At 41.9% G+C, this 14,405-nt stretch overlaps 2 protein-coding genes across 2 annotated transcripts in view; both read right to left on the bottom strand.

The window, feature by feature from the left end:
- Positions 1–5,599: 5,599 nt before the first annotated feature.
- On the bottom strand, positions 5,600–9,562 carry LOC107092337 (zinc finger protein 250-like). The gene is made up of 2 exons (XM_015386744.1): positions 9,320–9,562; positions 5,600–6,912 (listed from the first exon to the last, which is right to left on the bottom strand). The coding sequence occupies exons 1-2, from the start codon at positions 9,486–9,488 to the stop codon at positions 5,915–5,917; spliced, it is 1,167 nt and encodes a 388-aa protein (XP_015242230.1). The 5' UTR covers positions 9,489–9,562; the 3' UTR covers positions 5,600–5,914.
- A 3,066-nt stretch (positions 9,563–12,628) lies between these two features.
- Positions 12,629–14,405, bottom strand: part of ptpro (protein tyrosine phosphatase, receptor type O) — a gene marked incomplete at its 5' end in the record, with an annotated part of 34,430 nt that continues 32,653 nt past the window's right edge. The window contains one exon of the mRNA XM_015386745.1: positions 12,629–13,929. The remainder of the gene's footprint in view (positions 13,930–14,405) is intronic.

The raw sequence follows: 14,405 nt of genomic DNA, 5'->3' as shown, positions 1-14,405 counted from the left end.
TGTGACTCCATCCTGGAGAGAAATATCAGCTGAGCCGCTGCCATCAACACCTTTGTTTATAGATGTTGGAGATCAGCCTGTTTTTCAGTGTAGTCCTGTTTCTCTGACTGTGACTAACTGTATGTGCTCTCTTTGTCCTCTGACATGGGAGCTGGCTCGGAGCTCATCTGCTTGGCTGTGTGTTTTTTGGGCAGCGCCGCCTGAGGAGCTGGTTGACAGTTACCTTTTCTATCTCTGCTTCTGTCTCCTTGAACCCCAGTGGGCCTCAGCAGATGTCCGCTCACACTGAGCCTGGTTCTGCTGGAGGTTTCTTCCTGTTAAAAGGAAGTTTATTCCTCTCCACTGTCACTACAAGCGTGAGGGATTACCTTTGAGTCAATGAGTCGATGCAATCAACTGGTTTCCTTAGATAGAAAACTGAATCAGTTTGACTGGATGATCTGGTTGAACTGTAAAGTGCCTTGAGATGACATGTGTTGTGAATTGGCGCTATAGAAATAAACTGAACTGATTTGCTTTATGCTGCACTGAATATTGATATTTAGTAATAAATTCAAGAAGCTGGATTCTCAAAGACCTTCATTGCCACTTCTTATAGGTTTAAGGAACATGCTTCTTATTGTAACTCAGACACAAAGAAACTATCCAACAGATATTGTTAATAAAGACCAGAATCTAAGAATAGACTAAGAAACTGATATAGCAGAACCTAACAACCGTGGATTCGGACTGAATCACTTTTCCAAAGAGTGATTTCATAAACCTCTGAGCTTCTAGTGTCGCCTCCAGGTTCAGTGACCTCTGGTTTGCAGAGCAGAGTATCGCTGCAGGACATGTTGGATAAAGGTCACCCACTGTGGACGGAGAGCCTGGGACTCCATTTCCCGCCTTCTCCCAGCTGAGAGGCTGCAGCCCAACCAGAGGAAGGGCAGAGGTGGGAGGATGTGTGCGAGAGGAGATTCCCATCTGATAGTGTTTCCCAAGGAGCAGAGAAGGGAAGAAGTTGACCTCCGTCTTCTACAAGCACACCAAGACACGATCATTTCCTGTCCACTCTAAAGAACCCGACTCTTAAAGTCAAATTATTCACATGAAGACATTTTCCTTAGAGTCCCAGGAGGGAATCCTGACACCGTGTCTCTGCAGACAGAGCTAATCCCCCCCCTCACACTCCAGCCTTCAGTAGGAGGAGTCCAGCAGATGTTCTGATCTCACCTCTGACCCTGATGTCACCAGACTGTTGATTGGACGTGATGGAGAGAGGATGCTGGTAAAAGCTTTTCATTCAGATGTTTCACACGGAGACCTGATTCTGACTGATGGAGCAGAACTTCTATTAGTTTATTTACAGTAAACATTTTTGTTTATGCTTTCAGCATTTAATTCCCATCGTGAGAAAACTCTCCCCTCTAATCAAAGCAGGCGGTGCAGGAAGTGAAGATTGTTCCTCTTTTTCTCCTTATGTTCTACAGAACAAAGAAACACTTAGGCTTTCAATGAAAGAAACAGGACGCATCAGCTATACGAACAAAAAGACAAAAATGTTCCTAAATAATTAAAAAATCCCAGAGCAAGAACATCTCTAACAAAAGTTGATCAACTACATGATCCTGGTTCAAAGGCTGTATTTTTTCAGCAAATCCAGAGACTTTCCTTTGTTTGATCGGCGGACTGGAAAGGTTTGATTTCAGCTCTGTGTGCAGAGACCAGGCGTGGTTCCTCAGGGCTCTGTTCATGGGTCATTTTTGGTTCATCGTTCCCAAAGGTCAGATCAGAGCTATCTCTATAGTTATGCTGCTATTGACTTAGACTGCTGGAAGACATAGGGATTCATTCTATCTCTATTCTCTCACTCAGCAGAATTTGTTAGTTCAATCTCTAACGTTCTGCTCTCTCTGCTTTTGGAACATCTGGTCTGTTCCTGTTTGGCTGTGACTCCACCCTGGAGAGAAATATCAGCTGTGCTGCTGCCATCAACACCTTTGTTTCTAGATGTTGGAGATCAGCCTGTTTTTCAGTGTAGTCCTGTTTCTCTGACTGTGACTGACTGGATGTGCTCTCTTCATCCTTCACTTGGAGCTTATCTGCCTGGCTGTGTGTTTCCTGGACGGGGCCTTTTACAGTTGCTTTTTGTATCTCTCCTTCTGTCTCCTTGAACCGCAGTCGGCCTCAGCAGATGGCCGCTCACACTGAGCCTGGTTCTGCTGGAGGTTTCTTCCTGTTAAAAGGGAGTTTTTCCTCTCCACTGTCGCTACAAGCATGCTTAGTCTCAGGGATTGCCTTTGAGTCGATGCAATCAGCTGGTTTTCCTCAGATAGAAAACTTTGAATCAATCTGACTGGATGATCTGGTGAACTGTAACGTGCCTCGGAATGACGTGTGTTATGAATTGGCGCTATAGAAATAAACTGAATAGAATTGAAAGCATCACCAAGCACCAAACCTCCATCTGCTGTGTTCCATAATTTATGTTATAAAGAAAATTGGTTTGGAAAAATGTTTTTTTCTGCCTGTAATTGATTGTTTTTCATTACATTTTTTTTTTCTTATTTTGTTAAATTCTTTAAAATGCCAGAAATCTTCAGATAGCTTTACATTTTTGATTCTTTTAACACACCGATTTAATTTCAGATGTTGTTGAATAACGTTTTTACAAAATATTTTTTAAGAAAAGGATGGACAATGGTTGAGAGTGGCTCATGCAGGTGAAGAGATAAACTCATCAGGTCACCTCCACCTAGTTTTTAGTAGTAATGGATGAACCTCTCTGGCTCCTCCTGTTTAGTTTAGTTTTCAATGTCAGCTGTGATCCAGATCTATAGACCCGTATATCCACATCCTGTCCTCAGTGGAGAACAACATCCAAGGGAGGAGGTTTACTAAAGCAAACAATGATGTGTTTGTTGGACAAACTTTGGAAGATGGAAACAACAAGCCGGAAAACTGGACAGTTTTAGTGAAAAACTAGATATTTCTCCTCTTTCAAACATTCTACATGTATATATCTATCTGTAAATATATGGTCATGAATCTGTAAAAGTGATTCAGGAGTTAAAGCTACAGTTTGACATATGTGATTAGATCTGCTCCACTGATTGGTTTTTGTTTATAATACTGACACAATGTCGCCCTCTTGTGGTCAAATAATAACACTACAGATCAATTTATTCAAACCTAAAACTGATTTTATTAAAGTATTTACAGAATAAAATCTATCTGGATAAGATGTGATCATTTAGGAAAGACTTCAGAGGAGGTTGGACCCAGTTTTAACTCACCTGGACTTCAGGACCTAACAGGGTTTATCCCTGTGGGTCAAAACTGTGGATCTTTTTAATCAAATGATCCGTAAAATGATTTATTTATTATCTATATATAGCAGCTGCCTGTCTGACTCAGACGTTCTCCCTGTTTTCAACATCATCGACTCTGACACCACTGGTCTGTGATTTCACACAGTTTGGGTTAAAAGGCATAAAGAGTCACAGTAAAACAGGAAAGAAGCTTTTTTATTTTGACCCCAAAAAATTCAGTTTACAAAAAAGCTAAAGTTTATGAAAGAGACCAAACCAACAGACTGCATAACAAAGCATCACTGCTCAAAAGATTCATTAGAGTGGAACCATTATGACCAATTATGACAGTCCAGTAACTCAGACCAGTTCAGATCATTAACCGTTTATAGGGCAAGTTACCGTTTTTCATCACTTGCATAGATCTAGAAGCAAAAGATCTATATCCAGCCATTCAGCAAAGATGCTGCTACATGGCTGCACATCTTATTTTGGTATTTGTCCAATTAGATGAGCCCTTCAATCGTATATTACCTACAGTAAATTAAGTTGGATAAAAGTCAAGAAAAAAAGGTAAAAAGCTAATTGAAAAGTTAAAAAGTTAATAAGCCTAGTTAACAATTATATTTAGGTTTATAAACTAAAAAATATAACTGGATTATCAGGATTAATGCCTTTAAGGTTATGTTGTACTAAACGAAATGTGTCTTTTACTCTCAGTGGTATTCATTAATCTCCTATAGAAGCACTTTTGTTATATTTCTTAATATATTCGGTCAAGTTGGCGTTTCTTGTTATTACATTGTTATGACATCATCAAAATATCCATCTTTTCTTAACGTTAAAGGTGATAAGGTCTGGTCCTGGATTCCAATAACACTATTAAGAGTTAAACTGAACTTAATCAAGAAATGAAATTAAAACACGTTAAAATTTAAATATAAAAAGCTAAAGAGCAGAAACCTTGGCTGCCATCTTTGTCAGGGCAGATTTCCAGGGTTAATGGAGATAAGAACAGTTAAACAAAAACTAAAATATAATAATGATAGAAACCCAAATAAGAGAACTAGAGAATGATAAGTACCTAAATGTGTAAACCACAATTATTTAACCCGATCACAAAAAAAAAAAAAAACAAGCAAATGAAGGCGAACAGCTGCGGTGTTTCAGTTATGATGGGTTAGCGCTGTGATGTTGCTGGTTAATGAAGCCACAGTTTTATTTTGCTTTGTTCTCTTAGTTCCATGCAGTAGAACCAAAGGTCAGCATCTACTGTAGAAAAGCTGCTGAAGGTTGGTCCTTAGCTCAACGTCTTCTTCCTCCCATCAGACAGAAACATCTGAGCACAAAGATTTTACTTTTTATTCATATGTTTGAGGAAAAACACGTCAAAATTTCCTGAATCTGAGACTGTTCATGGCAGGGGCGGATTTAGGAAATCTGGGGCCCTAGGCAAAGACAGGCATGGATAGCAGGAGGCGGGGTTACCAATCTACTTGCTCTGGAGAGCAGAGTTCGCTGCTTTTAGATGTTGTCTCCAAAGTCTCCAGTAGCAGAAAAAAGTTGCTAGATTTGCAGCTAGGTTCTTTTTTAAAACAAAAGTGTTAGAGGGGTCTGAAACGTTGCTAAATAAAGCGACAAAAGCACTAAGTTGCAACACTGCTCTTCACAGTTTGTTTTTAAATGTTTGCTGCTGTCTGTTTGGTAGTGATGTTATGAGATGAACCAAATAATCAACTTTAGCAGGCATTTAAACAGTCAAGATGTGGGAGTTTGTAGAAGAGTTGGATAGAGTTTAGAAATATTCTAAAAATAGATTCGTTTTTTTTTCCAACCAATCTAGTTGGTTTAAATGAGTTTGGTTAGACAACTTTTCATTGTTAAACAATATAATGATCAAAATCTGAGCAAGCCACTGTTTACAAATGTAATGGTTTTAAACTAGTATTGCTTTCTTGAAAACTGTCGTCTTGTTAATGGTTTCAGCTGTAAGAGATGGACTTCTACTCCTGTAGTTGATGGTTTAGGACCCATCTCAGACTTTTGAAAGTTGTGATTAAACACAAGTGTTTTGGCTAATGTAACTAATTTGTATTGGTTTGCCCTAGTAGATATAGATTGGTTAAAAACACTACCAAATTAGATGCTGGGATGGTGACATCATCAGCTGAAAGTGCAGTTTTACCTGCATAAATCAAGAAGCACTGAAAAAGTAGGCTAGATGATAAGATAGTTGACCTCTGGGTGACCTTTAATATCTCTGAAACAACAGCAGCACACATGATCTTTTCTTTAGTTCATTTATTTACATTTTTACAAAATGACCATTTGAAATGCTCAAACCGGGACCAATGAACCATTCAGTCTATTTGCTTCAGCTTCACACAGCTGAAGCTCCTCCTGTTTGATGATGCGATCCAGGGGTGTAAACAATGAAATGCAGAGCGGTGGTGTGAGGAAATCACTGCGGACACCGCGCTCGGTTTGAATGCGCCGTGAAAATCCTTTTCCTCCAGAACCGACATGGAGGCTGTTGGGTTCAGCCATCGACTCCGAGATTTGAAACAGGAACCAGTTCTTTGAATCCTCGTCAATCGAGGGCAAACATCTTCAGAGCTGGTTTATGTCTGAGATGGCTCACCTGTGTGAGTTTTCAGGTGAGCCTTCAGGGAGGAGTGGCAGGTGAAGTCTTTGGTGCAGGTGTGGCAGCTGAACGGCCGCTCGCCGGTGTGCGTCCTGGCGTGGTCCCTCAGCCGGTGGAGCCGGATGAATCTCTTCCCGCAGTATTCGCAGACGTGAGGTTTGTCGTCGGTGTGCGTCTTCGTGTGCCTCTTCAGCTTTGACGCGCTGACGAATTTGTTGCCGCACAGCCTGCAGACGTACGGCCGCTCGCCCGAGTGCGCCCTCCTGTGGCACAGCAGGGTGTTGCTGTGTTTGAACTTCTTGCCGCAGATTTTGCAGGTGTGCGGTTTCTCGTCCGTGTGGATGGTCAGGTGCCTCCTGAAAGCCGACGGGTCGGCAACGCTCTTTCCGCAGACGTTGCAGAGGTAGAGCCTCTGGTCGCTGTGCGTTCTCTCGTGCAGCAGGAGTTTGTCGCTTCTTCTGAACGTTTTCCCGCATTTCCTGCAGGCGTGAGCCTTCTCGTCGTTGTGGGTTTTCATGTGGAGATCCAAAGAGGGGAGGTGACGGAAACTTTTCCCGCAGCTTTGGCAGGAGAACGGCTTCTCGCCGGTGTGAATCCTCATGTGGATCGCTAAGCCTTGCTGTGTGAGAGATTTGCCACAAATTTTGCAAACGCAGAGTTTGGCTTTGGGCCTACGGCGATTCCTCTGGCTGGAGGCGGACCTGCTGGCCTCAGGAGCGGACTCACTTCCACTGGATGTTTCCTCACAGGAATCCTTCATTTTCTCCTGCACCTTCTCTGCTTGTGAGCTGGTGCAGGGCTCCTCCTGTTCTTCCTCTTTAATCAGCATCGCCTCTGGATCCTCCTCCTTCGTCTTCATCTGAGGAGGCTCATAACCTTCCTCTCTCAGGGTGGAACTTCTCTCCTCGCTGGAAAGGTGCTCATCAAGCAGAACCTTCTGTTCTTCTTCTTTTACGTCACGTTGTTGGAGGAGGTCTGGATTCAGGGACATATAAAAAAAACATCTTTAAACTCTGGATTTTCTTGCAGGTGAACAAATGCTGCATTGGGCTTTAGCCTTAGCTTGATGCTATGCTAATCAAATCTGCACAGAGGCTTCAGAATCAGCTGTGCTGTCTGACCTTACCTTAGCAAATATTAGTGAAGAACGTTTTCTTCAACCAATCAGATTTCATATTTTCCCTGCAGGAAAAGCTAGAGGGCTCAGCATAATGTCACCATTTTCTGATTGGTCAGTTAGATCAAAATGTTTACAGTCAAGTTAAGCTAGCGACAATCTGCATTTTAGATTTGCTTTTGTTAAAAGTTTCTCTCGCCTCAATGGCTGACACTAAACGGAGATACATTAGCACCATTTCGATTACCCCTCTGAAACCGATCCGTGCCGAGTTCGGACCGAGCTCGGATCAGTTTACCTTGGTTCCTTACGACCATTTACATATCTTGCACGCTTCGTCCTACGGTTCTACTGCTCTCTAGAGGGAAACAAGTGAATCAACATGGCGGCGCCCGTAACATCCATGAAATCTGGTTATAATTTTGATATTTTGTTGTATGTGGAGAGTTGGACGAAGAAGGCTGCCTTTGGTGAATCTACTTAAAAGAGTCGGCTTTTGGGAAGTGGACATGACAAACGATAGTCTAATCAGGGATTACAGGTGCAGGAAACAACGACAGACGTTGAGGCTCATCAAACTGTTGAGCAGAATCACTGGAAATCATGTGGCACTGCAGGGAAGCTAGGATTTTTTTATGAACGACTGAGATTTCCTGATAACGGAGGCTGACTGTAAGGAGATGACGCGTTCCGCTGATGCTCTCTTTGTTATCAGAGAACCGAGCCAGAACTGAACGGCGCCGACTCCTACTGATGAACTAGAACCGGTTTAGAGCGGTTCGTTTGTGTGTGCTATTTACACTCAACAGTTATCTAGGTTATCATCCTCGGACCGATCTCTGCACGGTTTCAAAAGGGTGGCGTAAACAAGGCTTATGACTTACTGCACAAAGACAGAAGGATTGATTTAGTTTATAAATAATGCTGAGTGGGATATATTTTATTTTCATATTTTATGCGCTTCTTTATCGGGTATTTATATGCATATTGAATCTGAACGGCTAGTGATGATGTGAATATAGCAGAGCTCTGGTTATAGAGTAGAGGGCTTCTAGCTTAATTGATCTCTGTATTCATCCTCACACTTTTCCTCTGGGTTATACCTGGGTTATACCTACACATTTCATATCTAAAAACTATTGGTGGTTTCCTTTATTAAAATGTGAAATTGGAGATATTAACCCCTTGGCATCCATTGTTGCAAATATGCAACAAACCCTTTGTGTTAAAAAGAAAGCATGTGCATTCCTCAGTGCCGGTTATTACAAATTCAGTGAACAGGAACCTTTGGAAAGCTCTTGTTTCTCTTACAGGATATATACACACATACTGTTACACACAAATCTGGATGTCAAGGGGTTAAAAGGGGGGTGCCTGTCACTACCCGATCCGTCCCGGAAGCACGATCCGTCCTGCGCCATCAGGTCATTTGGGCACCCAAATATACATCCGGGTCGCCCTCGATTTAATTTTGTTAAAAAGACATAAATAAGGTTTTTCCCTCTCCAAAAACAGTAAACGCACTAAAATATGTTTGAAAGGTTAATAATGTAATTCCTTAGAAAATAAATGCCTTAAAATCCTGTTTTCTCACTCTGTGCCCCATCTGCCCTGGAAATGGGATCCTACGCTATTTCCGGGAAATAACTTTTTCGGCTCTGGATTTAACAACTAAAATGCAGATAAACATGGTTTAATCAGATTTAGCCGGACTGCTCTGAGCATGTCCAATGATGACATCAGAGAAGCAGTTTCACAAAAAAAAAATGTAAAAAGCATCAAAATTGTCTCACAAAAGTCATAAAACATTTTTTAAAGATGTTTATTAGCATTATTTAGTGAGTTAAGGATATAAATAAGTAATTTTAGAACCATAATTACATTATTTATGGACACCTGGATGTATATGTGGTAGTGAATGCAGCCCATGAATTAGAACACATCCCTGTTTTCTTCCAGGATGCTTCTGGATTAGGCTCCGCCCACTTCCCCTGTCCCACAGCATGAGCTGCCACCACCGGTTCCACAGGATTAAACTACATGCTGAACACTGGGCCTCATTTCCCAGGATTAAAATTGGAACATAAGCTGCAGCCTGGTGGCTCTTTCTTTAATAGATGATTTTCTTTCTAATTGTTCAAATCACCTAAAAATAGAATATTGTCAAAGATGATTGATGAGGCGTTAAGAATAAACATTAATCACAGGATGATGTGGGACAGAAGGAGGCAGAACCATCAGCTGTGATGCATTCAGGGTCCCTACCTGCTCGCTGCTCCTCCATCTCGGACTTCATCACATCGATCATCTTCTTCTGCAGCCGGTTCTCCTCCTCGCATCGGACCACCGTGTCTTCACAGGCCGACAGAACCTCGTCACCTGCCGCCGCCAGCCGCTGCCGGATGAAGGCCCTCCAGTCCCGGAACGAAGCCATGACAGCCGCCAGAAACACCGCAGCTAAGCTAAGCTAAGCTAAGGATAGCTTCTCCTTCTGAAAGTTTAACAAGGCTCACCACCGCCACCAGCTGGTGAGGAGGGGAAGCAACTGTATCTGTGTGAAAAATAAAAAATAAACTAAGTACTAACTTTATTCCTCATTAGAGGTTTTATTAGACCAGCTGTCATTTAAAAAAACTAATGACAATAAAAGCTGTCTAAGTCTAAAGTAAAATACTGATGTGTGGACAGCTGACTAAAAGATAAAAGAAAAATAATAGCAAAAATGTACAATATCTACAGAAGAGGATTAGGGCCACTGGAAAAAATACAAAAAGTTAATTGATGTTTAAATTTTATTTCAGTTTTATATGGGAAAAAAGTCAGAATTCTGACTTTAATCTCAGATTTCCGACTTTAATCTCAGAATTGTGGATCTTAATGTAGATGGGCACCATGAAGGAAGAGATGTGGGAGAACTCAGCTTCACTGACAAAGATGTGAGATGTTTGGGAGGGCCAGTAACACATTGGTGGAAAATAAGGGAATTAGGCGACTTTTTAAGTGGCCAAGGCGTCCCTGGTGATGCTATTTCATTAATGGAAGAGCAGAAGGTGATTAAAACAACAGAGCTGGTTTAGTCTCTAAAACAGACATGGCTACAGCTTGATGCTAACATGTTTGTTAGCTGTCAGGGTTCAGTCAGAATTTTGACTTTTTTCCTATATTTAACTGGAATAATATTTAAAAAACATGTTAATTTTTTTTTTTTTTTTACTTTTTCAGTGGCCCTAATCTTCTATCGTAAATATCAGGTGATTTTGGTCAAAATAAAAAAACAGGGACCAGGGAGCAGGTGTAGGTTAAGGGTCTTTGCTCAGGCACACAACGCCCCACTAGTGTGAAGGGTCTTGCTTAAGGACCCACACTGACAGCTCATTCCCCCCCACCTGGGATACCAACCCAGGTCTCCTGTTCATAGGACGGGTGACTTACCACTTGAGCTAGCCGGCCCCTATTTATATTGTGGTTCTGAGGGCTGGGCTGGTCAGAACCGCACAAATGTCTGGTTCTGACCCATCTAAGTCCGATCTTTAAAGGGGTCATAGAATGCAAAACCAAATTTCCATTGTCATAGATAAATAACGATAGTTCAGTTGGTGAAATGGACGTACAGAGAAGCTCAAACCTCATCAACACCTCCTTTCTATGCAAATCTCACGATTATAAACTTCCATTAAAAAACAGGCGAATCCAAACGAAGCAGATTTGGCGTAAACTCTGGGATGTTGCCTTATTTGGTTCTGGCCTGCTGCACTTTATTTCACCAAAATCCGGACGATTTTAAGATTCCTCCCCTGGACATTTTTTTAGGTATGAAAAGAAGGACATGTCTGGAAAAAGAGGACGTCTGGTCACCCTACCGTATCAACAATTCGATGTTTCAGTGAGTGAGTGCTTGTTGCTATGATGCGTCTTTGCTCAGCAGCTTTGCTCATAAACCAACCAATTAGCGCACAGCTCATCTAAATATTCATGATAATACAATAAAAGGAAGAAAACCTGTTGTTTCATTCTAGGGCTTTTAACATTAGGGCTCATAGAACAGCAAATATGCCATTTTCAGCCCAACCAATGTTACACACCCTATTAGAGACCTTAAGGACCAGATACCCTATAGAATCATTCTATTTAAAACTAAATAAGTGTCAGTTTCACATCAGTGTGTTAAAGCAAAACAGAAAAGGCCTTATTTTTCTCCCATAGATCTGTGTCAGTGAGGTTATGGTGGGTGGACAGATCACAAATCTTTATTGGTCTAAAAAACCTCAACATTTTCTATATTTACCTTCTTGACACGGTTCCTGGGATTCAGCTCCTAAAACATCTTCCTGTTGCAAAGAGTTTGATTATTGAAGTAAAGGCAAAATCTCAGAACTGCTTCAAATTCAGTGAACATGTAATAAAATTAGACAACAAAAATATCTGCAACATTTTACTTTGTTCCAACACATTAAAACTCGGTGACAGTTTCAGGTCAAACTTTTAAGTGACACAATGCACAAGAGAAATGGCACCAATGACGTACGAGTTTCGACTGGACACACTAAGCAAGAGAAAGAACCGTGAAAGTCTTCAGAGAGTCCAGAGAACCGTCAGCGGGTTTTGTTCCTTCAAACGGCGAGTCCCAACCAGTTCTGGCTCAGAATCCAGATTTACATTTACAACCTTAGAAAAAAAACAAAAACCTAAAGCAACAGTTTCACAAGAAGTCCTCAGCAATGAGGAGCAGTTCATCAGCAGTATGTACAGTACATCCGATACCTAACAGTGAAGTGGAACCATACTAGATGGAGGCGACTGAACCCAAACACTGAAGCTCAGAGGAACGTCTCAAGATTCACATGCGGAACCACAAGGCCACAACACCGAGCTGTTTAACAAAAACTGGGCTTTTTGTTGCTCACATTCACTAAAAGCCGTGCAACAAAAACACACGGTGTCCTCAAAATACTCTGTTTGTTAAATACCCGCCAAAATAAAAGCTTTAGATGATGCTCTGCAGAAAAAACTGATGCATAAACATCATAAAATCCAGTTAAAGTACTGATCTGGTACCTAAACAACTGACAGAACCTACATAGCAACAAGAAGCTGATAATACGGCATCACCACTTGGTTCATAATCAACAGGTAGACCTCAGATAAAAGGGTTAAATACTGAAATTAAAATGTAATACTTTAGTTTTTTTATTCATTAATAACTCTGGGATATTGTTCAACTTTTCTTTCCTTTATATCCAGATTTTTTAAACAAAACAAAAGTTGAAATGACGCCAAATTTCCTAAGAAAGAAAATATAAAACTTAAACTAAAAAAAAGCCCTGATGCTCCTAAATATGAACACTAGGAGAAGCTGAGCTTTTATTTTGATGACACCGTGTATTTCTGGAGTAAAACTTTGGGTTCAGCAGGTCGCAGCGCTTCAGAAAAACGTCATGAAGCGAAGCTGCAGCTCCAACTGAGAAAAACAATCCAAACTCAGAGAAGCTGATATGAATGAAGCAGCAGACGCTTCACAGAATGGCCACCAGGGGGCCTCATTCATTTTAACCATCCTCCAAAAAGAAGTTCATTTTTATACCATGAATTTAAAAATATATATTTTTCTGATTTGTTTTGCAAATTTATAAGACAAACATTTCAGTGATGAATGCAGCCAAATTTAAATCCTTTACTGCCATCTAGAGTTCAGGATGAGAACAGCAGCTCGAGATTTTGGATTGAAGACGTTTCCTGATCCCTCAAATGTTCATAAAGTTTTCCTCTGGACCACCTTAAATCAGGAATCTTAAGGTGGTAAAGAGCAAACAGGTTTTCAGGTCTAATTCCTAAAAAAAAAAGGTTGAAGAAAGTGTGGTTAGCTAACAGCCGATCACTGAGTTGGACTTTTTTTTCAGGTTAAATGACTTTTGGAGATTTGAATCAGGTAAGTGGAACTAAAAGAGGGAAAGGTTAATTGGTGCTGGGATTTAATTCATGTAACCAGGATGTGGAAAACCCGGCAGACGGTTCCGTTCGGGTAAATAAGTAGCAGCAGGATCCGGACTGAACCTTCAGTCTGTTAAACGACAGCAGCTCCTCATCAAACCTTCGTCCCTTTCAGCTTTTGCTTCGGCGCCGCTTCCGATGAAATGGACTGATCTGTGGTTCTGGATGTTTGTTGTTTCAGCAGCTGATCTTCAGACGTTCCTCCTCCCTGATGTCCATCTGGTTCGGCGTCTCGCCGTCCGGTCCGGTGTCGGTCCTTCCCAGCAGCCGCTCCAAGACCAAATTTAAACCGCAGCGTTCCGTCTGAACTGTCTGAAACCAACCGGTACCTTCCAGTTCCCAGCAAACATCCAGACAGCTGATCCTTTGTTGGGGGTTCTGGCCCAGATCTCTGGGCTGGGTTTGATCTAATGAGTTCTCCTGCTGGTTCACTGCTTGGTTCGGGTCGGTTCTGTTGAGCCTGGCAGTCGGTTCTGGGATCAGTTCTAACGGCAGTGTACAATCAACATCATCTACGTCCTATGAGCTGCTCTCTGCCAACAGTGAGTGAAGCAGAACCAAAACCGGACCAAAGAAAAGAGGCCAGTGTGCTCGCTGTTTTTCCAGCAAATCCTGAGATAAAAAAAAAACGGAAAAAAAAAACTAGATTTAATGGAAAAACTCGCCGGCCTGAAACCCACAGAGGAGTTTGGTGGAAGCTGCAGAACAGCCTGGATGGGTTTTCAGTCCAACATCGAAGGTCAGTCAGTGAAAGCTCCTTAAGGCAGAACTCCATCAACTCAAATGAAAAGTTTTCTCTGTCCTGTTGCTGATTCTGATGATGAAGCGGGTCGACTTCTACAGAGAATGGATGCCTGAAGCACAGCCGGTGCTGGAGAGTTCACAGCCTGCAAGACAACAAGCGGGGCAAAGCTTAAGTGTATACAGGCTGATTTATACTCAGATTCCAGGTCGTCTGCATGTGTGTCGCAGTGAAGGTTAATATGCCCCGCCCCTTCTGCAGACACTCTGCTGCACCTCTCCGAAATTGTAGGTTACCCAGGAGGCCTCTGATTGGTCAAATCTACATCCGCTCTACACTATGAGTATTTCCTGTTTGGTACCTTACCAGCTTGTTTTGTTTTTATGACCGCCATTGAAGTTGGACCCGGTAGAAGAGCGAGGTGCGCAAGAACGCTGGCACTCTTTTTCCACCTGGTTCCCCGCACTGTTTCACCTTCATGTCCCTCCGTTGTCGCATAAAAGTTGCTCCAACTTCCTCACCATCTCGGCCGTATCTAGACCTACAACTAGTTTGTGATTGTCCCTCTGGCGTTGTGGCGTGGAATAACAGCGCAGACCACGCTTCAATATTGGGCATAAA

The sequence above is a fragment of the Cyprinodon variegatus genome, unplaced genomic scaffold, assembly GCF_000732505.1.
Source record: "Cyprinodon variegatus isolate N-32 unplaced genomic scaffold, C_variegatus-1.0 Scaffold376, whole genome shotgun sequence".
Lineage (NCBI taxonomy): Eukaryota > Metazoa > Chordata > Actinopteri > Cyprinodontiformes > Cyprinodontidae > Cyprinodon > Cyprinodon variegatus.
Note: the sequence above shows the minus strand (reverse complement) of the source record. Positions and strands in the feature narration are given on the sequence as shown.

Bases quoted from the DNA above. Each gene is read 5' to 3' on its own strand.
- LOC107092337 (XM_015386744.1), bottom strand. From the start codon at position 9,488: ATGGCTTCGTTCCGGGACTGGAGGGCCTTCATCCGGCAGCGGCTGGCG. The intron at 6,913-9,319 runs GTAGGGACCCTG...CCCTGAATCCAG, and splicing joins GATGGAGGAGCAGCGAGCAG to ACCTCCTCCAACAACGTGAC.